This window comes from Pieris napi, chromosome 1 (assembly GCF_905475465.1).
Source record: "Pieris napi chromosome 1, ilPieNapi1.2, whole genome shotgun sequence".
Lineage (NCBI taxonomy): Eukaryota > Metazoa > Arthropoda > Insecta > Lepidoptera > Pieridae > Pieris > Pieris napi.
The window spans coordinates 2,432,741-2,460,554 of NC_062234.1; the positions used below are offsets into that span (position 1 = coordinate 2,432,741).

General features: G+C 33.2%; 1 protein-coding gene across 1 annotated transcript in view; it reads right to left on the minus strand.

Annotated features, from left to right (window-relative positions):
* LOC125059948 (neuroendocrine convertase 2) overlaps positions 1-27,814 on the minus strand; it is a 56,428-nt gene that overhangs the window by 8,879 nt on the left and 19,735 nt on the right. The window contains exons 2-7 of the mRNA XM_047664703.1: positions 17,244-17,348; positions 13,839-14,073; positions 12,378-12,415; positions 11,562-11,638; positions 9,212-9,300; positions 2,223-2,398 (exon numbers count right to left, since the gene is read on the minus strand). Of these exons, the coding sequence (XP_047520659.1) occupies positions 2,223-2,398; positions 9,212-9,300; positions 11,562-11,638; positions 12,378-12,415; positions 13,839-14,073; positions 17,244-17,348 (720 nt within the window). The remainder of the gene's footprint in view (positions 1-2,222; positions 2,399-9,211; positions 9,301-11,561; positions 11,639-12,377; positions 12,416-13,838; positions 14,074-17,243; positions 17,349-27,814) is intronic.

Sequence of the window (27,814 nt, forward strand, 5' to 3'; positions counted from 1 at the left end):
ATTGTAAATGGTGGTCTTTGAACTCTGTTGAACATTTGTATTCGTAGCATCTTGACGCTTTATTGCTAGAAATAATTGATTATTTATATCATTATGTTGTTATTTCACCTCTGCTAAAGTATACTATGTTATAATTTTTAGTAAGACTAAACTATTGTTGAATTGAAAATTTAAATTACAGTTTTTCGGGTATATGCTTTGAAAATTTACTTACTGTGTGTCGTTAAGAATTCTTTAGTGATTTCTTATTTTTTTTTTTTAATATAATAGGGGGCAAACGAACTTGCGGGACGACCAAAAAGGGCAGTCTACGCAGCCCATAGACACGCACTTTTAGTGGGTGCGTTGCCGGCCTTTGAGGGAGGAGTAGACTCGCTTTTTAAACATTTGGAGGTCGTATCTCTGGGAGCCGATTCCACAGTTCGCTAGTTCGCAAAAGAAAATGCCTTGTGAAACGGACTGTGGAAGACCTCCAACCATCAAGATGATGCTGGTGAAATTTAGAGGTCGTTCGGCTCGTACAATTATGTATGTATCATAAGGGAGGGTGGACATAAGAGATTTAGTGGAGCATGGCACTAAAAGGGTTGGGTAACACTGCTTTATACAGAAAGAATAAAATGACTATAATTATTTAAAATTAATTTATGGGCAAGAACTCACAGTTCACAGTTCCTTATTAAAGTTATAAGTCAAAGAACGAACAACCTTGTAGAGAGCTTTCATGTATTTTCAGATTATTATAATAATATTTATCTCGTATAAACGCCCACAAGTTCCAATTTCCTTGCTCAAACAACCGTTAACGGTATTAGAGTCTATCTATATGGAAATACATTCATAGTAAACTATTGATAAGTATGAAAAAGAAATTATTATAATCTCGTAACATAGTTTAAGCAAGCGAAGATTTCTATAGAATTTTATGTATACGATATTAGACGTTTTCTGTAAATTCAAAATGGCGTCGTTAAGCTATCATATTCTAGACAATGTTTAAATAATGTACAACAACAATTGCTACATTAACTGCGTTGCATTAATTGAGTATTATGCTAATATAAATATTTAGATAATACCTCCATTGAATACAATTAACACTACACACGTCAACAGGAAACGGTTATATAATACAGAGCAAAAACTGTTAGCGTGTTCTGAGGTCATGCATCCAGAATCTGGTTTTGCTATGTGCGCCATTAACACTTGCAGCTAAAGAATGTGGGCCTAACTATCACTGAAGTGTAGCAGAAGTCACAGTTGACATACTTGCCTATCTAAATCTGATCAAAAGATGTAGACATATTTCGTTCCAGGTCTTTGTATCGTATAGAATGGATATCTAGAATTCTTATAGCGAAGACTTCGTTTAATACAATGAAATAAAATCGAAATATAAATTTTCTTAGAAGTCGTCTAAAAGAATAATGTTATTCATTTAATTGATTTTTGATTGGCAAGGCTTCCAGCCTGAGTGGCTCAAATTAAATTACTACTGACCTTTATCAAGCTATCAAGACTAGTTATATGCTCATGAATTTTCCCGGATGTGTTTGGCTTTTGCTAATTATTACAAAGAGGAAAGTTTTGTATGTAAGTATGTAAGGAATTGGCTCAAAAAGTACTAGACCGATTTAAAAATTTCTTTCACTATTTGAATGCTACATTATCACTGATTAATATAGGCTATTTTAATTGCAAGAAAAAAATAAGAATCCCTACAAAAATTACAATAATGTTACCCAAGGTGTAAAAAAAATGCCTATAAAATATCTTTCATCGCATGCGCTTAGAAAACTATTGATGATAGAACAAAAAAATGTTCCACAGTATTAAAGAACATATCAATATCTACAAAAAATGTTTTAAAATGTCCATCCGTGCGAAGCCGGGATGGGCCGCTAGTAGGATCTATAAGAAAAGAATATTGGCTTGTAACTCTCCGTATCACCTCGACGTCCGTCGTTGCACAACTGAGCGTCTTCTTCTATCTTAAGGCAGTTTTTACCGCGCACCACCACTATGTGGAACCAGCTGCCAACTAGTATTTCCTAACCAATTCGACTTAGGGTCCTTCAAGAAAAGAGTACCAATTAAAAGGTCGGCAACGCACTCGCGAGCCCTCTGGCATTGAGATTGTCTATGGGCGGCGATGTCACTTAACATCAGATGAGCCTCCAGCCCGTTTGCCCCCTGTTCTATAAGAAAATGTTTTACCGTACCTCATTGACTCCTCTAACTATAGCCCTCATGGTGGCATTCCTGGGTCCGTCAACAGTTCTGCCGTCATCTGTGGGTCCCCACGAAGCGCTGTAGATGTGTATTTTATTTGGTTCGTGCCCCATAGAGTTTGCTTCTATCAAATCGGTCATGTAGGGTTGATCCAACATTCTTATACCTGTACAAAGGACATAATATGATTAGCGGCAAATTGAAATATGGATTTTGCTATATACCTACTGAATATTAAGTTATTATATTGTGTTATTATAATTAATACAATTATTTTATATTTATCTACATTTCGGTACCTTTTACAAAAACATTCATATAAAAAGCTACATAAGTTATAAGGCAACGTGCGGCCTTATCGCTAACAAGCGATTTCTTCCAGGCAACCCTAATACAAATGGAACAATAAAAAAAGAAATACCTACAGCGGGTAAAGTACAAGAAGTGCATAAATAATTAACAAAAGAAAACTCAAAATAACATATATAATATATATAACACCTTTACCTACCTCAAACTAACCTTGGAGATGAAACTCTGTATTTTAAAGCTTATCACAAGATAGACAACTTCATTAACAAACCAATTAACCAAAATTAAGTTTAGATTTGATAAACCTTTTAGAACACTGGCTTAAATACTCTTAGCTTGATATAAGTAATTGCTTATTCAAAATGAAATTTAATTTATATTAGAATTAATTTCGTACACAAATTGGTTTTCACGCTTCAACACTAATTTCAGATAGTAATTTTACTAATCCACATCTAGAATATTAAATTAAAAGCATATTTTATTAAACCTTTATTTATTATATATTTATTATCTTTATTATTTACAATTTTTTTAATGATTGTTAATGTTAAAGAATAAATAATATAAATAACTACTAAAGGACCTTACAGACGTTATCCTGTTTACACGGACAAAAAAAAACATCTAAATGTAAATATAAACCATTCTTTAACCAATTTAGAAACACAAGACACTCCATCAAAATCGATACAGTGAGGAGTTAAGGAGTTTTACAAACAAAGTTTATTTGTCTTAGACATTATGTTACAAAAATATATGTTATATGTATTTCAGGTACCTGAATGATGTACGAATATTTTTAAGCTATTGCATAGATTTTATCGCGGGCTTTGAGCGCGGCGATCGAATCAAGAAATTCCGTAACGAAAAAAACCTAACACACGATGACGTAATAAAGGTGCGGCCAATACACGTTAGAGCGGGACATAACGCATACTGCGTATTCACATCTCTCTGACGAGATCGGTGCAGCTGGTGCGCGTTAGTCTGAGTCTGGTAGAGTGGTAGATTGAATAAATTTATCAAAGAAAAAATTTGAATTAATATCAAAGAAAAAAAAATACTGCATATTTAAATAACTATAATTGCATAAGTTGAAAAAAAATATGCAATAGCTTTACCGCGGCAGTCCTCGAGTGCCACACGTTTTTTATTTTTTATTTTTTTAAATTTTTGACAAAGTCATAACCCTCTATTCATAAAAACAAGTGACTGTAGTTGCACATAAAACTATTCACTGTACATTACAACGAATACACAAATTTGACAGAAAATACAATACAGAACTGTAACTGTGTTAAAACAGTTCAATTATTCTGTCCAAGAACTCTAAATTTCTGTCTTTCAAAATATGTGTGAAATAATTCGTAGCCCGAAATATCACCCAAATACACGAGATACCTAACATTCATTATAAAATAATTATGTAACCACTATCATCTAATTCAATTAGCGTATTGATGAATATGAAATATTGACATTATAGGCCGCGCCTGTTTGATCAAACCGAACATTACACAATATTATATTGACGTCACTTCGGGATCACATTTAGCAAAATTAACGTTATATCATTGGATTAGGAAATTTGGATTAGGGTAAATATCACAACAAGCTGTCTAGCTTTAAGAAACCATCTGGTATACAAATATTATGGTATTTCTTTTGATAGAAACTACAACTTTGAAAGTAATTAAAATTCTACAAGCCAATGATCACGGTTAATTTACATATTCGTTTGGAAATTGGGACGAGTTTTTACGCGAGGTACTAATAATGTTAATAAATATGTAGTAACTATTTTGTGAATTGTAGAGTTTTCAATCGTCAATGTGAAGCTTACGTATCACATATAGTCCATTGAAATGATACAATTTGACGGATAAACTGAACATTTGTTAGAGGACGCAATTTTATTTATGGAACATATAGGGGGGGTCAATACAAACTTAAACCCAAGTTTGTGGGGTTGGCCGCCATTCCCCCGGCAGCCAAAATTCAAAAGTTATTAGTAAAAAATCTTATAATAGCTTTATAATAAAAAGTCACACAGACATAATTGTAAGCAAGCTACAAAATATGTCTTTAAATTTTTTTTGTACGATGGATATTGGATAGTTTAGAAGATATAGCCAAAAACGTGTTTTCACCCCTTTTTCCAAGATGGCGGCCGGGGGACAAGGGTGCCATCCCCACAAACTTGGGTTTCAGCTTGACATTAACATTTCAATGGACTAATATTGTATGGTAAATTATGATTTCTCATTTTAATGTTTTTTAACACGTTCGTTGCATTACGAGATCTATCAGATCTCTTGCAGGACTTTTGTATTGTGCGTTGAACATAATCGTGTTTTTTCACTCCTTGCGGGAGGATGTAACTTGTAAAGTTCTTTAAGGATGAGCAGGACAAATATACATATTTGCTTCCTACTTAAAGCTGAATTCAAGGACTTTAAAAAATAAATTAGAGATGGATTAGGTCCCTAACGCACAGTACTGTAATTGTTTTAATTCCTTGCGTTAGGAGATATGTCGGTACTCGTGAAATCGTACGACGCAAGAGATGGAGGATGGGATTTTTAGTGTTGTCCTAGAATCGACATTCGGGAAGTCGCGTGCACGTTTTGGAAATAACACTCGCGTATATACCAGCGTGTTGATTATTTTTCTATGATAAAAAAGTGCAAAAAATCTATTTTATTGGTGAGGTTTCTAACAAAAAATCAACGCCGGATTATACTGCTGCATCGTCCAGTAAAATATTTGTTTTGGAAAATGTTCAAATTTGCCCCCCATTGACTAATAATGACAGTGATTCTGATTATGAAATATTTAACGATAAACCTTTTTCGTTGGAGCACACGCCGCTTCTAAAAAAACTAAACGAATTGTTACCATTTGCGCGTAATGTGCAAGCAATCAATGTGCTTACCATGTTTTAATGAAAAACACTTTGCATAATTAATAAAACTTTTAGAATCGATAACTGAGATATTATTTTATTCCCATCACTACTTACTACACATATTGAACTATCTTCGGGTGCGGTACGAGATACAATCGATATCTAATTTTTTTATGGTATTTGTAGTTTATTCAAATGTCGTAACTGCGTGCGAACCTAGCAAAATATAAAGCAATTAGCTATCTTTCACCCACAAAAAATTCAAAATATATGTCATTGTTTTTTTGGAAGATATAAATTATTTTCAAAAGTGTATTTTTAGGAGACTGATTAGGTCTCAAACGCACCAGAGGATAGGCTTGTTACGAGATCTTTTAGGTCTCCAACGCACCAGCTGAAAGTTATTTAAAAATGATGGCACAGTGAACGTGTTAAAGTGTTTTTATACTTTTATTGCATTAAAAAATTAGGTTCAATTATCGAGCAGTGCTCACAAAAAACCCTCAAATGGTGGACTAAATCATTTTAAAACGAATGTATGTGTTCAAATCTAATACATACTTTTGTATTGTTAAATTATGTATTAAACGAATCTCTTATGAAACTTATTTACGAAAACGTATTCACATAATTAACTTAAATCTCCAGACAGACTTTCGATTACCGAGGTCTTTGTTAACGAAAAGATTTAACATTTTCTTTTCGTTTTCTTCGAAATTTAGCGAGAAGAAAAGATTTTTGATTGACTGCTACTACGTGACGTGGAAATTTCAGATTTCTTTATTCCAAATTACTTTATATTTTCGGATAGATGGCTTTATTTTACAAACAACGGCCTTAAAAATTTTCGAGGCGGAATACGAAATTCCACCCTTACCACCTCGACGGCATTTCAAAACTCAGAGATTTTTAAGGCAGTGCTTGCCGTGCACCACCACTATGTGGAATCAGCTGCTCACTGAAATATTACCGAACCAATTCGGGTCCTTCAAGAAAAGAGCGTACTTATTCTTAAAACGCACTCTCTGGTATTGAGTGTCCATGGGCGGCATTATCACTTAACATCAGATGAGCCCGTTTGCGAACTGTTCTATAAAAATAATGTTTATTGTTTTCTTGTATGCCAAGAAGTGTCTTGACTAAATTTGAAAAAAATTAAAAAAATCGTCTCTGGTTTATCAGGTACGACTCACTGAAAATGATACGTAAAACACGAAATAATAAAAAGTTATTATAAATATACTAAATAATTTTAATTACTATGTATAAAAAATAAATTTTGATATTTTACAAATAAAAATTGCTATAATTATCTAGATAGATTGAAAAGTGAAAATTATATGTCAGATGACTAAACCTATAACTTTCATTTTGACTTGACTACAGTAATTATTCCAACTCAAAACTTTCAACAAAAGGTATACATTTGAGATTACTTTTACCCTTGAAAACAGTTGAAGGTCGTAAACGATTTAAGTACGCAGGTGTTGGGTATTCTTAGGGATAGGGATGATACCAACAAAAATATTCTTTTATTTTCAGGGAATAATTTTCTCTTCACGATTTTTATTTACCTTAGTTATTTCAATCGAGATTATATAACCAAATGGACTTTCCCAATAAATGAACCATTGCAAAGATCTTAAGATAACGCGTCCAAAGAAACCGAGGGAACCTCACAAAAGGTACGAATCTTGTTTTGTACCATTTATTGATATCTTAATAATTGTAGCGTGAAGTTATTATCACTTCAATCACACTAAAATTGATTCAATAGTTTATAACCCAAACACAAATAATTATTTATTTATTCATTCTTCGTTAAATTTATACAAAAACAAATACCATAATACATAAATATTATAAAGGATGCAACAGGCGGCCTTATCGCTAACAAGCGATCACGTCCAGGCAACAGGAAGGGAAAAAATAAATATGATATATAAAGTTCAAGAAGTGCATAACAAAATATGAAAAAAAATTGTAGAATCTTAATCTAAAATAATACAAAATCTGACGAATTCATGAATTGCGATGCCATGAAAGGATATGGTTAAGAAATTTTTATGCAGAAGAGTTTTAAAAGATGTTAGGGAGGTAGCCAATAGTATGGAGTCGGGCAGCCTATTCCACAACTTAATGGCGGCGATCCTAAATTAATTGTCTAAGAAGGATGAGCTGTGAGATGGAATTTCATAGAAGCATGTATTAGAGGAGCGTAACATATAGTTATAAGGATATTACTTTGTAATAAAAATATAATATTAGTGTAGAGTATAAATACTTGTTTCAATTTGTGACTTCGTTTTTGTCGAATAAGGAAAGACTTTGTGACAAATTATATTTTTGATCGAAATAGTTAAACCTACATCAGTCTGGTGTCTGATAATTAACTCGCTTTTCTTGCTTTCCTTTTATTTATTTATTTATTAACACTTCGTTGCATACAGAAATATAATACAATTGACATAATTAAATAAAAATGAGGCCGGCCTTATCGCTTTCGAGCGATCTCTTCCAGGCAACCACTGTGAGAAAAAAAATTAGATAAGGTAAGCGCAAGAAGTGCTATACATAAGTTTTTTTTCCAACTTTTATGTAATGAATAGAACATTCATATTTTTTTAATTTAGTTTATTGTACGACATGGAATATTGTATTACTTTATTCCATTGATTGTCAACACTCAACAATAAATTCATCATTTAATCAAACAAGTTTAATGGAAAATTAATGTGAATTTTAAAGTTGTTATCGACGATGCGTTTTATTCATATTGAACATGAAATTGTTTTCCATTTAAGGGTGTGGTTTCTCTTTGTAGACTAACATTAATAATATTTGCAATACCGAGCTGAAATGGAAAATCCGTTATTTGATACACGCCCTGAATGATTCAATATCCACAAAAATGTACGCAGTGAGATGTTTCGCGAAGCCGTCGTGGAAAATATGTTCTTGTATTTTTATTATGTAATACGCTCTTTTTGTTACTTTTACTAGACTTCTGAATGTACTTTCCACGTAAATATTGAATTAATAAAAAAGTGCGTGCGTACAAAGTACACATGTCCCCAAGAGCCCCAATAGATTATCACGTACCAGTATATGATCACTCCATGTATTTGTATATCTATATTTACACTGTTTACGAACTGTATACGTGCTAATGATAGTATAAATAAATTGCGTTTACTGCACAAGACGTTATGCGACAGAATGTCCATCTAAAGTTCTAATATGTATTTCGCCCTTTCTCACTCTCTCTCTCAATCGGTCTCAATCGCTCTCTCCCTGACAAAAACGCTGCACATCTTCGTGACGCTAATATTATTATTAATGCGTTTCATCCGTAAAAATTTTACCCTCATGTGCCTAAAGAAGTTTCACTTCAAAAATGTATGTAAATATTTCATATTTGTGATGTCTATTTATTAACTTAAACTACATTTAAGACTCTGGGTTTAAATAGGAATAACACTGAACTAAAATGATGGATTTAATTCGTCCTAGTTATATTTGTATTTACTTTTGATTATTCGTAGTTCACTAATAAAAGGTAATATTAAAATTCGTATTTATACATTATAATCGAAAAATCCATTGAACAAAATTCAAGTCAATGTTATTCGAAATTAATTATTGTTATTCTTAAATAATTCCAATGTTAAGTTCAACTCCGAATTTAAATTTCAAATTATACTCCGTTATAAGGTAAGCCGGAAACGGAAGTTCCAAAGATAAAATCAAACTCACCGGCAACTTTAGAATGGTATGCCACGCCCACGCCGCACACCCCGTTGTCACGAGCTGCGGCTACCTCCCCTGCGCACCTGGTTCCATGGCTATAAACGAATATAAGTATGTATTTATATTAAAGTATAAAAATTAGATGTTGTTGATAATTATTTATTGTATTTTATGGAATAGAAAGTCACACGCTCAAGTAATTTTTAAATAATAGATTGTTATCTTTCCCTATACACAGTGTCATAGAATCAAGAAAAAATATGATTCCGAAACAGATACAGAAATTTGAAGCCCAGACCTAAAAGCCACTGGTTATTTAAATACTTCCGATTAAAATGTTCAGTAAAACTAAATATTATGTTACAAGCAAGTATTATGTCATGTGGAACATGGTGTAATGGTTGCAGCTCCTTACAAACGTTGTGTAAAAAAAAAAAAAAAAAACATGGCGATTAAAAAGAGTGGTGGAGAGTTTATTGCCAGTTCTTCTCTTCTGTTCTACGCCCTTGATTTGAGAACTGGCAGTAAATGTAAAATTAGAAGCATTAATATGTATTTCTTTAATGACGAATCACAAGTGTACATTGTGTTACCTACGTGAATAAATGATTTTTGAATTTTGAATTTGAATTTAATAATAAAATGTTGATTCGAGAAATAATGTCAAAATTTAACTTTCACAATCAAACTTAAATTTTAGTACTTCAGAAAATTTACTAAGAAACACAAGAACTAATCCCCAATACCAAGGTAAATTCCGATTAATTGGATATGCAAAGTTTTAATAGAGTTTAACACTAAAAGGCAAACTTGAAATTAGACACGTGAAGATTTGCGAGCACGTTTAAATTCATAACACTCCTATGTATAGTTTGATTTTCTTTAGCAACAAACTTGCTCTTACGCTGTGGAAAATTTTAAGTAACTCCTTTTACGATGTGTTTCTTAAAGAAAATTGTTCAGATGTCTGACAGAATGTGATTTGACAGATGTCAAAATACAATAAATTTTTGTCGTACGGGAGTCAGCTTAGCACTAAGTCTGATTCGTCATTGTATTGAATCTACGACATATATGTATGTATATGTTTTTATTATACAATATATTAACTTACACCATCGAAGTTTTGTTTAAAACTTTTGTCTTGTAAGGAAAACATATTTTCCTATACAAACTCTTTTTATATTTTATTTTTCTTCTTTGCCGTCTGATCGACGATGATTAATTTGTCACTTGACATAATAGATGTAAGATGTTTTAATTTTTTTTCATTACAATTATTTAATTTTATAAAATCCTAGAATATAGGCTTTAAATGTTGTTTCTTTTATATTCACAGAGAAACGCAGTTGCGCCTTATTTATTCCCAGTACTCGTATAAGCGATTGATACCAATATATATATATATATCTACTAAAGCTTTATTTTAGACATGCCTAAAATAAGACTTATTTGAAAAAAAATATTTAGTCTGTAGTGCTTTTTCGTCACTTTCTTTTAAATTAGTTTTTTTTCTGTGTTAAAAAATATAATTTAGTTAATACAATTCAAAATATGCATAAAGAAACCAGTGGCGCCATAACCCGAAGGCCAAATCTAATCATAGCCTCAGATTCCTGTTATCGTGATCATTATTAAGTATGTCTTCTGTGCCTGACACACGCTTTGGACTTTTTAAGTCCAGTCCAATACATGCTGTCCTCACGATGTTTTACTACACCGTACGTGTATCACGCATAAGTCCATTGGTGCACACGGTTCGAACGTACGACATGGCTGAGAATCACCAACAATACTTCTCTATTTTTACACGCTTTATATTAGCTTCACCTGTATGTATGTATGTATGTAACCGACTCCTTCGGACTCGATTTTGACCCACTTTTAACGGACAGATTTAATTCAAACTTTGCGCACCTGTCAAAGATCGATGACAATGCAATAATCCGAAAAAAAATTTAACTAAAAAATAAAAAATAAATATAGTTTATTTATTATTGTGAAAAATCGTGGGTTGCTCGATAGACGAAAAATATGGCACAGAGCGCCCCACGATTTTTCACAATAATACCAGTATTTTTTGTTCATTACCATTTTCAGCCTAAATTAGGAATTATTTTTCAGTTTTTAGTTTGATGTGCTTTAAAAGCGTGTTTTTTAGTTTTTTTAAACTATATTTATTTATAAAAAGCCCCGTTATATATAAAATAATATTAACAGATGCGCAAACTGCGTTTATTGTAAAAACGTCAAGGCGTTATTATGGCAACTTTTCGCTCAAACAAAAGCACTCGAATCGTCAACTTGTTTAAATTAATTTCGTATTTTGTTTAATGTATGAATTAAAATTATATACCTGTTAAACCAATCATCAGTGTATCTTGGATAAGGGAACGGGTCGTTGCTACTGAAGTCATATGAGGCCTCCGCGTTCTAAAAAAATATAAAATTGTATTTAAATAAACCTGTGTTTAATCTAAAAGCTTTTTTACTGTGGAATTTGCGTGTCAGACATAATAAATGAGTACTTACGTGCTTCAAGATTAATGGGACCTTAATTAAAAGTACTTTTCTATTTCTGACTTAATGACAAATTAACCTAATTAATTACACCTATATATGTATATAAAAATGTTATGTTGGTTTGTGTACGCTTCAAAAAGTCAAAAGTTCTGCACCGATCGAGCTGCCTCGACTGAGCTCGACCATAATATATAATACGCACCAAGGATTTTTTTTTGTTTTTTTATTTTTTCCACAAATATTGCTAAATTAAACTTATATGTACATATAAGTTTAATTTTGCAATTCTTTGTTTTGTTTCTCGTTTCTCAACCATTCAATCACAATGTGCCACAGCGAAGCGTGGTTGGTAGCTAGTTGTACATAAAAATTATTTGGGGTCCCCATAATTTTCCTGATTCCTGAATTATCTTTTACAAAATCTCTTGTAAAATTAAAATAAAAGCTCTATAATGTAAGATAAACCTTTACTTGAATTATAGTTGAAGGTCTTCTTGAGTCCTAAAAGCTTTTCTAATTATAATTAAACTCGCTCGTTTAAATCCCAAAGGAGAATTTCGGTAACAGAATTATAATGAGGTCCCTTTTTCTCATTTAAAATACTTTGGAGTACTTAAGGAATGCGGGTTTAGGGGTTTTGTATACTTACATAGTTATATTTTAGATCCGGGTGCATGTAGTCAACACCTGTAGACAAATATTATATTTAAATACTATATACTGTGTGTAAAATAAAAAATAAATCAGTAGCGCTACAAACTTTTTAGGTCTCAGATTTCTGAATCTGTTTCATGATCATTTTTAAATCTCATAGACAAGAAGGTGATCAGCATCCAGTGCCTGACACACACCGTCGACTTTTTGGGTCTAAGACATGTCGGTTTCCTCACGATTTTTCCTTTACTGTTCGAGCAAATGTTAAATGCGCACGTAGAAAGAAAGTCCATTGGTGCACAGGGGATCGAACCTATAGAAACAAGGATGAGAGTCGCACGCTGAAGCCACTAGGCCAACACTGCTCTACTGCTATTCTGAAAAAATCAAAGCCTAAGAAAGACTTGACAGCCAATTTGAAGGCAAATATCAGTGTACCTACTAAGTTATTGTTTCATCGGTAATTACTGAACCCCACGTGAGTGGTATAAACGCCACATAATGAAACTAGCTCAACCAGCTTAAGACCACGTGACTGTTCCCGTAAACACTAAATAGCATTGAAATATATACATATACTAGCTGACCCGGCATACGTTGTGTATATTATTTGTAGGAAACATTTTTAGTTAAATAAAAATATCTACTATAGTAAAAAATAGGGGTTGATCGTAGAGGGGTGAAAATTAAGGGTTGCATATATTTTGTTGTATCATAAAAATAACAAAAAAATTGATCTAAAAGATAAAAATTTAGGGGTTTGAAAGACAAATAGTAGCCGATTCTTAGTCTTACTAAATTTTCATAAAAAAATCATAAGAATCGGTCGAGCCGTTTCGGAGGAGTATGGTACGAACACTGTGACACGAGAATTTTATATATTAGATATTATATACAATATACATACACTATTTGTTGGATTAATGTGGATTTCAAATCAAGCGATGCCGAGTTATTCGACCTTTAACCGAAGGTTATGACGTAACATCGAGTGACGTTACACGGTACACAGAAATAAATTTTCTTCTTAATAAAAAAAAAAGTAATGATTCATAATAAAATTACCGTCTAAAGAAAAACGCTTTTTACCGGATTAAAGTTATGTATTATTATAAATTTACAACTATTTGACATAATTTTAAATTAAAAATTAAAAATAGAGGACACCGTGAGCCATTTTTGCCAAAACCCTCCATCTTTTAGTCGATACCAACTCCGGGGAAATAAATACAGATAATGCAACTTTCTCTGCAGCTGTGATACTTTTTGACATTCAACATCTTTTGTCTTCAGTCACCGTGACCACGCACGCTGTAAAGCACGCGAAACGTCGGATAAATTTAAAATTATGTCAAATAGTTGTAAATTTATAATAATACATAACTTTAATCCGGTAAAAAGCGTTTTTCTTTAAATGTGTAAGGGTTATGTTAATCAAAGACAATACTAAAACTACCGTCATCCATAATAGCAGTGGTGACATCAATGCCGGTGTATCCCTGCTCCCACGCAGCCTCAACGTTGAGGTCCAGCTTGGGCTTGCCACCATTCTGTCCTGTGTTCTTCAAGTACCATTGAAGAGGAAAATAAGGATCGCGAGGATCTGCAGCAGGTTCTATTTCCGGTAAGCGTAGTGGCCGGTAGCCGCGTTTGACCCGCTTAAATCCTGTTTGCTGTACTGCAGCGTGGACCTGTTGAGTTTTAAATAATGAGCCTACAGTAGGTGCCCATACTTTGATTACTCGTATCACTTAATACGAGTAATCAAAGTTAAAGTCAAAAATCATTTATTCATATAGGTAACACAATGTACACTTAAGAACGTCATTAAATAAATATACGTTAAATGCTTCTAATTTTACATTTACTGCAAGACTTCTTCCCGTTTGCCTCCTGTTATATTAAAAAATAATAATAATAAGTATATATACCTATATACAAGGGTATACAATTTTATTATATTATTTAACTCGTATTGCGTGAGTAACTTATCAGGTGAGTCTCCTGCCCGATTGCCTCCTGTTACATAAAAAAAAATAGTAAGTCTACAGGGTGGCCAAAAAGTCGTAGATCAAACGCAAATAGGGGATAGATGAGGTCATCAGCGGCAAAAAATTGTTCTACGGGAGGTCTCTAAAGTCAACCCCTGCAGAGTTATGATTTAATTTGGTTTTTATATGAAAATTGTCTTTTTTTTACTAATTCTTCTTAAAATTTCAAAATCTCTACATTCTGTATCTTTCTCATAATATCCACTAGATTGGTACTGATGAGTTCTTGCGTTAGACATACTATTTATAGTTGTTTATTGAGTGTATTCAAGATAATATTAAGTGATACGATATAATTTTTTTTCAAATCATAAATTTTTCTTTACTTTGGACCCCACTGTGAAAAAAAATTACTCCACCGAAAAGTGTCCCTGTACTACAAGTTTTGGCGCATTTAATAGGGATTCTGAAAAGGTATTACACGTGACCATAAGTCGCTCTAATATCTTTCTAGGAAGAATTACAAACAACGATTGTGAAATAATACAACTTGTATTAAAACAATTATTTCTCAATGGTTGTTTGTAGGAAACAAAATATTTTACAAAAAAATATGCTCAAAATTCCTGACTCTGACCATAATACTTAATCTGCACCGTCTAATCAAATTCCTACGTATCCCTCCAGCCATCTGTCCAATTTTTTGAATTTAGTCCGATTCACACAGTACTGGTCACAGGTAGGTAAATAATCTATCATAAGTCCGAATCGTTGTGGTTTTGTCGTCCTAGAAAGATATTAGAGCGACTCATGGCCATGTGTAATACCTTTTCAGAATTAATATTAAATGCGCTAAAACTTGTAATACAGGGTCACTTTTCGGTAGAGTAATTTTTTTTCACAGTGGGGTCCGAAATAAACAAAAAGTTTTGATTTGAAAAAAATTTATATCGTATAACTTAATATTATCTTCAATACACTCAATAAACAACTATAAATAGTATGTCTAACGCAAGAACTCATCAGTACCAATCTAGTGGATATTATGAAAAAGATACAGGATGTAGATTTTTTCGAATTTTAATAAGAATTAGTATAAAAAGATAATTTTCATATAAAAACCAAAATAAATCATAACTCTGCAGGGGTTGACCTTAGAGACCTCCCGTAGAACAATTTTTTGCCGCTGATGACCTCATCTATCCCCTATTTGCGTTTGATCCACGACTTTTTGGCCACCCTATATATACCTATACACTTTATACCATACTTTACAGGGTGGCCAAAAAGTCGTGGATCAAACGCAACTAGGGGATAGATGAGGTCATCAGCTGCAAAAAATTGTTCTACGGGAGGTCTCTATCTCTAAGCTCAAACCCTGCAGAGTTAAAATTTTGCGTTTTTATAAGAAAATTGACTTTTTTTACTAATTCTTATAACAATTCGAAAAATTTTGCGTTTGATCCACGACTTTTTGGCCATCCTGTATAATTATACTACATTTTAATATATTAGTTATAGAACTCGTATTGCGTGCATGTGTGTGATAATTTATTGTGTATCACGCCATCGCAGGGAAAATTATTATAACTAAAAGCCACACCAAATCTTCTGTATACAACACTTAGTCATAGCCTTACTGTTAAAAATTAAAAAAAAACACACACATGTCTTACATACAAAAAATATAATAATGTAAATCATTCTCGACTCCACTTGAACACACAAAAAATTTCATCAAAATCTATCCAGCTGTTTATGACTTTAATTAACACCATATGCACAGGACTTTATATATGTACCAGCTGTTTATTTGCTGTGCAATTAAATAACCTGCCGGGCTGATTTGTAAACTCCAGGGCTCCACCCAAACGCATACAAAAAACTCATTCAAATCGGTCCAGCCGTTTAAGAGGAGTTTAGTGATACACACACGTACAGTAGAATTGTATATATAGATATGTATTATGTTTTCATAAATAGTTATAATGAACAACATCCCAGAACAAAGCAACTAGGTTGTACATCGAGACCCTTTGATATATCAAGGAATGCTTGAGAATGCTATGAAAGACTTTGTGCAAAAGACTGCTTTGTGCTATGCAGTCCTTTGTCGTGGGAATTATTTAATTTTCCTAGCTTGGTAAGGACCTAAATAAACTGTAAAGACATATTTGTATGTACATATTTTACACCACAAACAAAAAGTGTTCACTAAGTTATACACGCTCTGCGACTGCAGGTTCTGGACTAGATTTTCGAAAACTGTTAATGATATTTCTATAATTATCAAATCAATGCATACAAAATATTGTAAAAACTATTTTAAAAGAGTAAGTAAGGAGTTTCTTGACAATTCTTCTCCATATGAAACTACCTTTTAGAAGGGGGCAACTAGTATTTTTTTACACGCTTTATATTAGCTTCACGTGTATGTATGTATGTATGTATGCAACCGACTCCTTCGGACTCGATTTTGATCCACTTTAAACGGACAGATTCAAATTTTGCGCACCTGTCAAAGATCGATGACAAATGACAATGCAATAATCCGAAAAAAAACTAAAAAAATAAAAAATAAATAATGGCGCTCTGTGCCATATTTATCGTCTATCGAGCAACCCACGCTTTTTCACAATAATACCAGTATTTTTTGTTCATTACCATTTTCAGCCTAAATTAGGAATTATTTTTCACTCTTTAGTTTGATGTGCTTTAAAAGCGTGTTTTTTAGTTTTTTTTAACTATTATTTATTAATATTTGTAACTTTCAAAAGTGCCTTTTTAATCATTGAAATAAATGATTTGACTTATCATAAATAAATATGAATACAAAGACAATTACTACAATTGCCTTTGATGATACTTACAAGAGGGTGACGTTTTAATAATCGGGCATGGGCGATGGATCGTCGAGTGCGGGCGTGTGGTAGCCCACGATGCGAAAAGTGCCATTCTGTATCAGAGCCTAGGACCTGAAACAATAGAATCATCGTGATTATTTACTATATTCAATGCGGTTGAAAAATTATAGATGCTATTATTATTATTTATTTGTTCAGATAAAATAATCCAACATTATGTTAGTATAAACTTACAGACTAGTGTTAGTATATTCTTATTAAAAAGCCAAACATAAAACTCATGAAAAAGTCTATGCATACACTAGTCGATCTGAACAGACAAGTGTACGCACAAAATGCCTCATGATAGACGAAGATAGGTCATCTGCCACAGAAATGCCCAGAAATCATTTGTACGGGCTTGGACGAACTCCGAAGCACTGCAGAAACGAGGCAGTCCCAAGAGCATCCTAAAAGCATTATTGTTTTGAACACGCATGGCAGTTAGCGAGCTGGCAGTATAGTCGACCCATAGACGACTCGTGTAAAAGTTTTGGCAAAACGCTTTGGAAAGGGTGATTTTCACTTGTTTACTACAAGAGCAAATGAATTATAAGCTATGCACACAATTGGATTTCGAATTACAGAGGCCTTACTACGTATCTTGGCACGATTCTGAGGTTCCAAAAACTTACACAGACACAGCGCATGCTTTAAATAACTCTCACACACGTGCGCTTACACGCCCATTCGAACACTCACACACTCACTCATACTTAATGTCTCGTAATAAATGACTTAGTTGTAACACTAAAACATGTGTACCACGTAATAATTGGGCACCATTTTAAATGCTCGGGCTGCACTTTTCTATTGAGGAACATGTGCCCCGCCCATTTCCACTTAAGTTTTATTTATTTATTATATAAATTTAATAGTTACTGATATTGTGTCTCTTGATAATAAATCAATACATTACAATAAGTTCAGTTAAGTTTGCTTTTAATGTTGCTGTAACAATATTATAGGTAGCTGCTTTTTTATGTTACAGCTTTTTGATGTTAAGTGATACATTATGGACACTCGCACTGCCAGAAGGCTCGCAAGCGCGCTGTCGGCGTTCTAAGAATTGGTACGCTCTTTCTGGAAGGACCCTACGTCGAATTGGTTCGGAAATACTTTAGTGGGCAGCTGGTTCCACATAGTGGTGGTGCGCGGCAGAAATTGCCTTCAGAAACGCAAATTAATGGGGTATCCTACAGAAATGTGATTTCGCCATAAAGGCTGCACTTTTATTATATCAGATAATGGATTTTCTTGGAAGTAGTTTTCGGTTGCAAAAGTTTCCGCTAACGACGAACTTTTACGATCCTAACATTGTAATTTCTTTTCTTTGTTTTAGTATAGTTTGGCTGAATATATAGTTGATTCGATAAATTTTAATGCCCTTATTCAATAAGAATAGAGAATGATTGTCTAGAGGCTTGGGCGTGCGACTCTCATCCCAGAGGTCATAGCGATACCCGGCTGTACACCAATGGAATTTCTTTCTATGTGCGCATTTAACATTCGCTCGAATTTTGTAGGTAAACATTGTGAGTCAAGAGAAACAAGAAGTCAACGGCGTGTGTCAGGCACAAGAGGCTGATCACCTACTTGCCTATTAGATTGACAAATGATCAGTAGACAGATATGGAAATCTGAGGCCCAGACATAAAAAGGTTGTAGCGTCACAGATTTATTTTTATTTTTCATTTAAAAATAATAATTCTCGCTTGTTGCGCCGATATACTCATCTGTCTCTTTTCTTTATAGCGAATACGAATTTTGACAGAAAGAGATATAAGAGAATTTTTGCTAGGGAGTTTATTTCTACTAATATTTTACTGTAGTATTGAAGCGGCTCCAATTTGTACGCCCCATCAAAGATTACTTTTGTGCGATCATGAGTAATAGAGCATCATAGATGTTATTAATATCGGTATATTAATAACAATATCGTTCTTTAAAGGTAAATAAAATTGTAATATACATTAAACATACATATATTATCTACATAGATACCATTACGAATAGACAAAGTAATAATTAATTATGAAACAATATTGCTAATAATGATCTATAACTTGTCTGTAAACAACAGAAGTAGGTATGGCGTAGTATGTTATAGTAGTGTGTTGGCTTCAGCATGTGCTCGTACGGTGAAAGAAAACATCGTGAGGAAACCAAAATGTATCAGACCGAAAAGTCGACGGTGTGTGACAGGCCCATAAGTCTGATCACCTACATGCCTACTTACAAAAGAATATCACGAAACATATACAGGAATAAAGAGAGAGAGAGACGACAGACAAAATAAAAACAACAGAATAACATTTCAAGTAGACAGGATATTTCAATTACATTCCAGTGAATTCCCGATGAATTCCTAGGAACAAACTTGTAAAGCTATTTTCTTCATAAATACACAACAATTCGGTCGAATACGGGAGAAATTCCATTTTAAGCCTATTCAGTTGTACTCGAGTATATCTTAAATAAATATGTGAAAAGAACGGTTCGGTGGCCGTTTATAGAATTAACAATAAATAGTAAACTCTAAGAATATACCTCGGTTGAATTGAACACGAAAAAAGGCACACAATTTTCAGTCAATTTCAATAAGAAAATTATAAGAATATGGACAAATAGAAAGTAGTATAATAATAAGTACTTTGCCTTTAAATTAAATCGCAAATAATTCACCATATACACAAACACTCTGGACAATGTAACCAATTTTCTAGTCCCAACGATAACATTTAAAAAAATATATTTTTCAATCAATATTTTTAATCAGGGTAGTATATATATGTATCACTATAACCTTCTTTTTTACTAAAGATGTATATATACTTTAGTATCACATAAAAATATACACATAAATAATTAATTGATTAAAAACAAACCTAACGTTTGCATATTCTATGGGCTTCATACTTTCGATTGGTATAGAATTTATCTAATAATCATACCGGTGAAATGTTTAAAAAAAATATTTTTTTTAAATATTAATTAAACATACTCTGGAGTCTGGACTGAAATTTGCTAGGCAACCCATATGGATTATATTTATTGACATATTAAATTAAATAAAAAATACGTTTCATTAAATAAGCATCTCGGTGAAGGTCGTTGTATATTGGGATCTTAGACCAATAGAACATAATATCTCTTGGGTCCCGTGGCATATTGCCAGCCCTGCCACAGGTATTGTCACGTCACTGTTTTTCACGTTTTTCTTTCGCATAGAAAGGTTGGCGCACAGGGCATCGAACCAACTACAGCGATGCACGCTTAATTAATTAGCTCTCATGAATGTAAAACTGTTATATACTAACTAATTACTCATACTAATAAAAATTATATGATTTGTAAGCACTAATTCATTTGATAGCATATTAAAGTGCGTTGCGTTGGATATTCCCTTGAATAGCGTTTTAAACCTACCTCCGCAATTTGCCGGGATTTATGGCGCCTCACTTATGACAGCGCTAAATGAAAACGGACTTTATTACTGGGCAGTAAAGTCCAAGAGGCTTTTAGCTTTATAGGCAATATATCTAAATTATTATGTCTTACGTTATAACTTAAGCGTAAAGGTTGAATAGAATACGTGAAATTAATTTATTTTTCTGTCTAAATAAATATTGCCCAGAAATCGTTTTTTATTGCTTGTTAGCATCACTACATCCTTCTATATGGGTTGTATTAGTTTCTTTAATAATTTTTATTTCATAAATAGGTGATCAGCCTCCTGTGCCTGACACACGCCGTCGACTTTTTGGGTCTAAGGCAAGCCGGTTTCCTAACCATGTTTTCCTACACCGTTCGAGCGAATGTTAAATGCGCACATAGAAAGAAAGTCCATTGGTGCACATCCGGAAATCGAACCTACCAACTCAGGTACGAGAGTCGCACGCTGAAGCTAGGTCAACACTGCTGTTGTGCAATTAGTGCAATAGGCTCAAATTTAAATAACAAATCGTATACCTCGCTTATTGTACAATAATATTTACGTTTGTGGCTTAAAGAGAACTGGTATTACCTATGTATGAAAATATAATGTAAGTTTATAAAACTGGAGAACGATTAACGTCAGTTTGAGTCAAAATTAACAGATAATAAAAAAAATACGTTGAAACATGAAGATTCGTAAAAAGAAAAGACGCATTAGGTTTCGCACACAGGCACTGCAGTCTATAAGTGTCGTTTTGTCTCATACAAATTGAGAGCCAAGTTACTTGAAACTTCATTAAAGTATAAACAACTTTTACTTAGGAATTTCTTGAGTTGGCAAGTAAGCAACACAAATGAAAGCTTTGTAAGTCATTCAGAACTTTTCTAAAATACAGCGTTGTAAACTGCACTTTAAAAATGTAGGTCATTTTGTTTTTTCCGGTCGCAACGGGAAGTAATTAAAATCGTCATTTAAGTAAAGAAAGTTTTTTTTTATCCATACAAAAAGCTGCTATTATATATATATATAACTGCTGCACTCGCAGATCCGTTGTCGTCTTTACAAGCACTTTTTGAGGTGACTAAAATAACTAATATAGTTTGGTCTTGGTAAACATGTTTAAATCGTAAGATCTCGGATCCAATTCCCAATTTCACGTTCATTTACATTTTAAGCAAATATATTTCAGATAAAAACACGTAAATAGAACAAGTTCAGGGTCAAACGTCTGCTTCGTGAATGAAAATGTAATTCTGTACATTATCATATTGTTCGCGCTTGACGTGGTTTGTCAGGGGATGTCACGCCCAAAATACTTGATAAGGTTAAATATTCCGCACAAAGTCAGTTACTATGTCAAGCGACGTTCCAATTTCACGGTGTAATTGTTTCCATGATTATATGGATGCATAATAATATCGCTATAGGTAATATTTTTTAGTTCGTAATCCTACAGCTAACTTCTTAATATATATAAATAATAGTTAAAAAAAAACTAAAAAACATCGAATATCTATAGACGAAAAATATGGCACAGAGCGCCCCACGCTTTTTCACAATAATACCAGTATTTTTTGTTCATTACCATTTTCAGCCTAAATTAGGAATTATTTTTCACTTTTTAGTTTGATGGGCTTTAAAAGCGTGTTTTTTAGTTTTTTTTAACTATTATTTATTTATCGGATTATTGCATTGTCATCGATCTTTGACAGGTGCGCAAAATTTGAATAAAATCTGTCCGTTTAAAGTGGGTCAAAATCGAGTCCGAAGGAGTCGGTTACATACATACATACATACATACAGGTGAAGCGATATAAAGCGTGTAATAAATTACGCTCCTAAACTACTTAACAGATTTTTATCAAATTTGCACACCGTGTGCAGTTTGATCTAACTTAAAAGAAAGGATAGATTACATATTAATTTATACCCGCAATCTTATATTATTACAAATTATTTGTTTATTATTTGACAGTCACAATTCTTACAGATTGCGCTGTGTTAAAAGTAGGTACCGTTTCACATAAGCTACAATTTAATGGCATAACCACCAAAAACGCATGGTCCCCATGACTGGTGTTCTCCTACCGATTCCCTTGAATAGTTTACAATTATGTAATATAACAAAAACCTTAGCTACAGCAACGCTTGGCCGAGACTGCTAGTAAATTATATATAACAAAAAAAAATTATACTAAAGATATAGCGAAAGATGGAATACATAATATATACATTAAAAAAAGGTTTAAACATTTACGAAAGATAAAATCAATAATTATTTAAAACAAATAACAATATTATAATGCCGTTTATTATTAATGCATTCTATATTTTAAATAGAGCACGTAGTTAATAATGAGCAATTATTTAAAGACGCTAAGGACAACGGTGAAAGTAGAGAAAATGCTGAATTTTAATTTAACAATGGCTGTCTATTATGTGCGCTGTACGTGTACAAGTTGAATACTTAAACCTTATTAAATACACATAAAATAAATATAGTTATATATTAATTATAGTTGTCTATAGATTTGCTCTAAGGCTTAAATGGACATGGGAAGGTCATATAGCTAGAGCGCGGGATAAAAGATGGACACTAGATAACAAAATGGACTGGACCTACTGGAAAGAGATGACAACATAATGGAAAGAGATAGGACGACAAAAGAAAAGTTGGACAGAACATTATAGACACATTATAGAACTAGCGGGGGAAAACTGGATAAATGTTGCTCAAGACAAAGAGAAATGGAAAAATATGAAGTCGGCTTTTACCCTAAAACGGGCCATACAAAAACTAGACCACTAAAAAGAAAAAGAAATTTAACTTAATTTTTTTTAAACATACTAACACAACTAATACAAAGGAAAGTAAACTAACCAATTATTGTATGGTATCATTGTTAAAGCTTTAATAATAGACATGCTACGAAGAAAATTAAGCAATAATAAAAATCAGTGGTGCTACAACCTCTTTAGGTCTTGGCCTCAGATTTCTGAATCTGTTTCATGATCATTTTTTAAATCTAATAGGCAAGTAGGTGATCAGCCTACAGTGCCTGACACACGCCGTCCACTTTTTGGGTTTAAGACATGTCGGTTTCCTCACGATGTTTTCCTTCACCGTTCGAGCAAATGTTAAATGCGCACATAGAAAGAAATTCCATTGGTGCACAGCCTGGGATCGAACCTATGACCTCAGGTATGAGAGTCGTACGCTGAAGCCACTAAGCCAACACTGCTGTTTAGCAATCAACAATAGTAAACAATAGTTAAAAATAGGTAGTTTCAAAGTTTTTGTCATTGCCTAGATTTCAAAAAATTACATACCTAAATTTAGTTGTTCTGTCACTTAAGACATTTAATATCACAGAAATTCAGGAACGTGTAGACACTGAAATCACGTGATTGTACTAAACTCATTCATATTTAAAGCTATTAAGAAATTCAAGTACCATTTGTAAAAACTAAAAGCCCTTACCAAAATCAAGAGAGATTTTTAAACAAAATCTTTGTAATGTAAAATGATAATCGTTTTGCCGTCGGTCGAGATTAAGTTCATAATTAACAACTTGAGATGGTTCATTAGACGCTTCGCAATAATTAATGGAGGTCTTTTCAAAATGTCACGACAGACTTATTAATCATACGGTTGATAAAATCGCAATTATGAATAGGACCATCGCCATAATTCTTAGGTTCTAGGTCAAAGAATCTAGGTTCTGGGTTTTAAAGTTTCAGTATCATAACTTTAACATGCTACATTATTATTTCTCTACAGCTTATGTTTAACTTGTCATCTAAGGCAGAATAGTTACTAACAACATATGTATCAATATGTAAATTAAATTATCACAAAATTTCTGCTAATATTTGAATGTTAATTAATATTACAGCGAAAAAATTAGACGAAAACAAAAGTGATAGTTGCCTTACATTATGCCCTAAAACAAAAGCGGCAATGGACGGAGCATATATCATAGAGATACACGGATAAAATGTGGACTTTAAAGTCAACTATTTGGTAAGGACAAAGGGGAAGAAGGAGAAGAAGGAGAAGAAGGAGAAGAAAGCGCCCCAAAAACAGGTGGATAGAAGAAATACCAACGGTAGCAAATTCAGAAAGACAGCTATAGAAAAAGCTGGAGGAGGCCTTAACCCGTGAATCGGTTCCGATCGATGGTACTGAAGGTAAGGCCCATGGACACTCTAAATGCCAGGCTCGCGAGTGCGTTGCCGGCCTTTTAAGCATTGATACGCTCTTTTCTGGAAGGACCCAACGGGAATTGGTTCGGTAATACTTCAGTGGGTAGCTGGTTATACAAAGCGGTGATGCGCGGCAAAAGCTGAAGGTTCTACTGGTTTCCTTTGCCCGCTCTACGCCCGTGATTTAAGAATTGATTTTAATTTGCAAAGGTAAAGGCGAGCTAACTGCTTGTTTTCCTTAATGCCAGATTTTATAGTATTATAGAATTTTAATCGAAATCCACTTATGTGCTTCGAATTAATCATTTTTATGCAAGGGTCGTGCCGCTTGTGAAATAAACACTCCTAATAAATCAAAATACATTTATAAATCACCATATACAAGTACAAGAAGACTTGGTAATCTTTTAATTAATCTAAACAAAGCATTTGTTGAGTCAAGTCGTTGAATAAATGAAAAGTAAACATCCTTGTGTCCCTTTCTTTCATTCTCTTTTGTTTTAATGTCTAATAAGCTACACAATGAGAGATGTCTTATTGTCATAACATTAAGGGTTCAATGTCACTCTGTTGTTCAATTTTAATCACACAAGTCCGCAGGCTCGATTCCTTTATATTATTTCTATTATAATTGGCAGACATAAGAAAAGCAATGTTTGTTTTTCAGTAACTATCCTAACGTTAATGGCAGATAAAGGAAAACAGAGTTCCTTGTTTGAACGTAAAAAAAGGGTGCGTGTACTTATGTACGCGCGTAAGAAGTTATATGTACTTCTTTGGCATTATTAAAAATAGTTTTTGATTGCATGCAAATAATTAATTACAATTAAACAATCAAAGACTGGAAAAGGAGTCATTATAGTCAATAAAGTTCAGTTTACATTTGAAAAATTAAGTAAATAAATATTTATTATTATTCTCTTACATTAAGTGTAACATGTTGTTTTTAAACTATGTCCAATGCCGTAGCATCTTCCGTGGGCAACTTCATTCTGTTAATTTTGTGTCACGGTGCGCGCGCATCGTAAAATTTCATTCTCATCAATTTTTCATAACGCGCCTAAAGAAGTATAACTTTAAAAACGTTTTCATTTAATTCTGTTCATAGTCTTAAGAGAGCCAAGCTAATGCCCACAACAACCCTCTTACCAACAAGCTATTAGTTTTAAGAGGCTTATCGGGTCTCGGCAACTAAGTATGGACTTAAATTGTAAGCGTAAAAAACTAGGCTTCAACAGTTAAAGACAGTTGCGGACTTACAAATTTTCAAGGTAGAGGCTGTGTTGTTTTTGCCGCCCTAGCCTCTACAATTGATTATCTCAACAATCCAACAATTTAGTCGATATTTCACGTAAAATAATTTTTGGATTTGAATTTTGAGCACAAATTATGAAATTTACACAAAATTATACACAAACTGCAACCAGTAGTAGTTAATACTAAAAAGTAAAAGTAAAAAAATCAAAGACTTGTCCCCTAACAGCAAGAGGCATGGTGAAATAGGAGCACACACATTCTCGTGGGAACAACACGCAAACACATAGTTGAAATAACCAACATCACCGCATACACGAATTCAAGTACGACCAGTCACCACAAGCAGCACCCGTTCACGAGCATGACGCATGGCCAGCCATCGGCCACCTCGCCATATTTTAGGGAGAGAGACAACCCGACGCATGGACGCCGCCACAAGCAATGATATTTAAGCGAGCATGACGAACCTTGAAATGTGAACTTGGCTACATAAGACAATAATAATAATAGTACTTATTTAATACTGAAATAATTTGATACCACATGGAACATGTTTTGTTCCCATTTTAAATTAAAAGAACCATCCTATAAAATAATGAACCCTATAAGACTATGGTTACAGTTTAAACGACATATTTTCTTGGTGACAACAATGTATAGGTTTCTATCAAATAGCTTTATCCAAGTGTAAAACGAGAGATAAAGTTTCAATCGAGATGATTGAGTGTCTCACGATTGTCGTCGCTTCAAAGCGTGCTACAATTGCGTTTGTAATACAATGTTTCTTTTAAATTGTTTCTTTACAAAAATAGAAGCAGGAAAACTTTTCACAAACTCGCGTTAATTTTTTAATACATTGAACAAGAAGCAAACGGCTATCTGTTGATAAGTGATACTACCGCTAAAGAACGAAATGTTCGAAAGATTTGCACTGGTACAGTTTTGACATACTTTTCTTTTTTGTTTGGTGATTCTGCCTTTGTGGAATTAATCGTAGACTGAACTTGTATGTTCACTCAATTGGAATTCTAAAGGAAAGCGGCTACGTGGACGTCTCAAACAAAGTAGAGGTACATGGTACGCGGAAAACGCGAAATTTTAGATAGCTATGAAAGATCACTGTAGATTGTCTCTGCCTCATTCTAGGAACAGGGAGTTAAGTTAAGTATCGTAATGTATGTTGCGCGGGTCCTACACAGTCTAACGAAAAAAGGCTGTTTATTTTTAGTAAATTATTGACGTAATTTGAAGTTAACATTTTAATGTAGCTGTTGTGGTCAGTGGTATTAACTAGAACAAAGGTTTCTTTAAGTATTTACTTATAATATTTAACCATAACCAGCCACAAAAAAAAATGAAGTATATACTTAAGAAACTTAAATTATAGGTTTTAGGAATTACTAGGAAATTGTTAACGAAACACAGTTAATTTTCAAAACACAATGAAAAACCAAATTTTTCATAAATTTTCGAATGGCTTAGCAGCCAAATTGCCTTCCTGTGGCCCCACGTTGGGTAAACACTGCTCTACTCTATACGCCTTTGTGTTCAGAAGAAAAACAATACATTTTTATTTTTGTATGCTAAATTTTGACCCCAAATTTACATAATTATTCAAGAAGCCTACAAAGAGTAG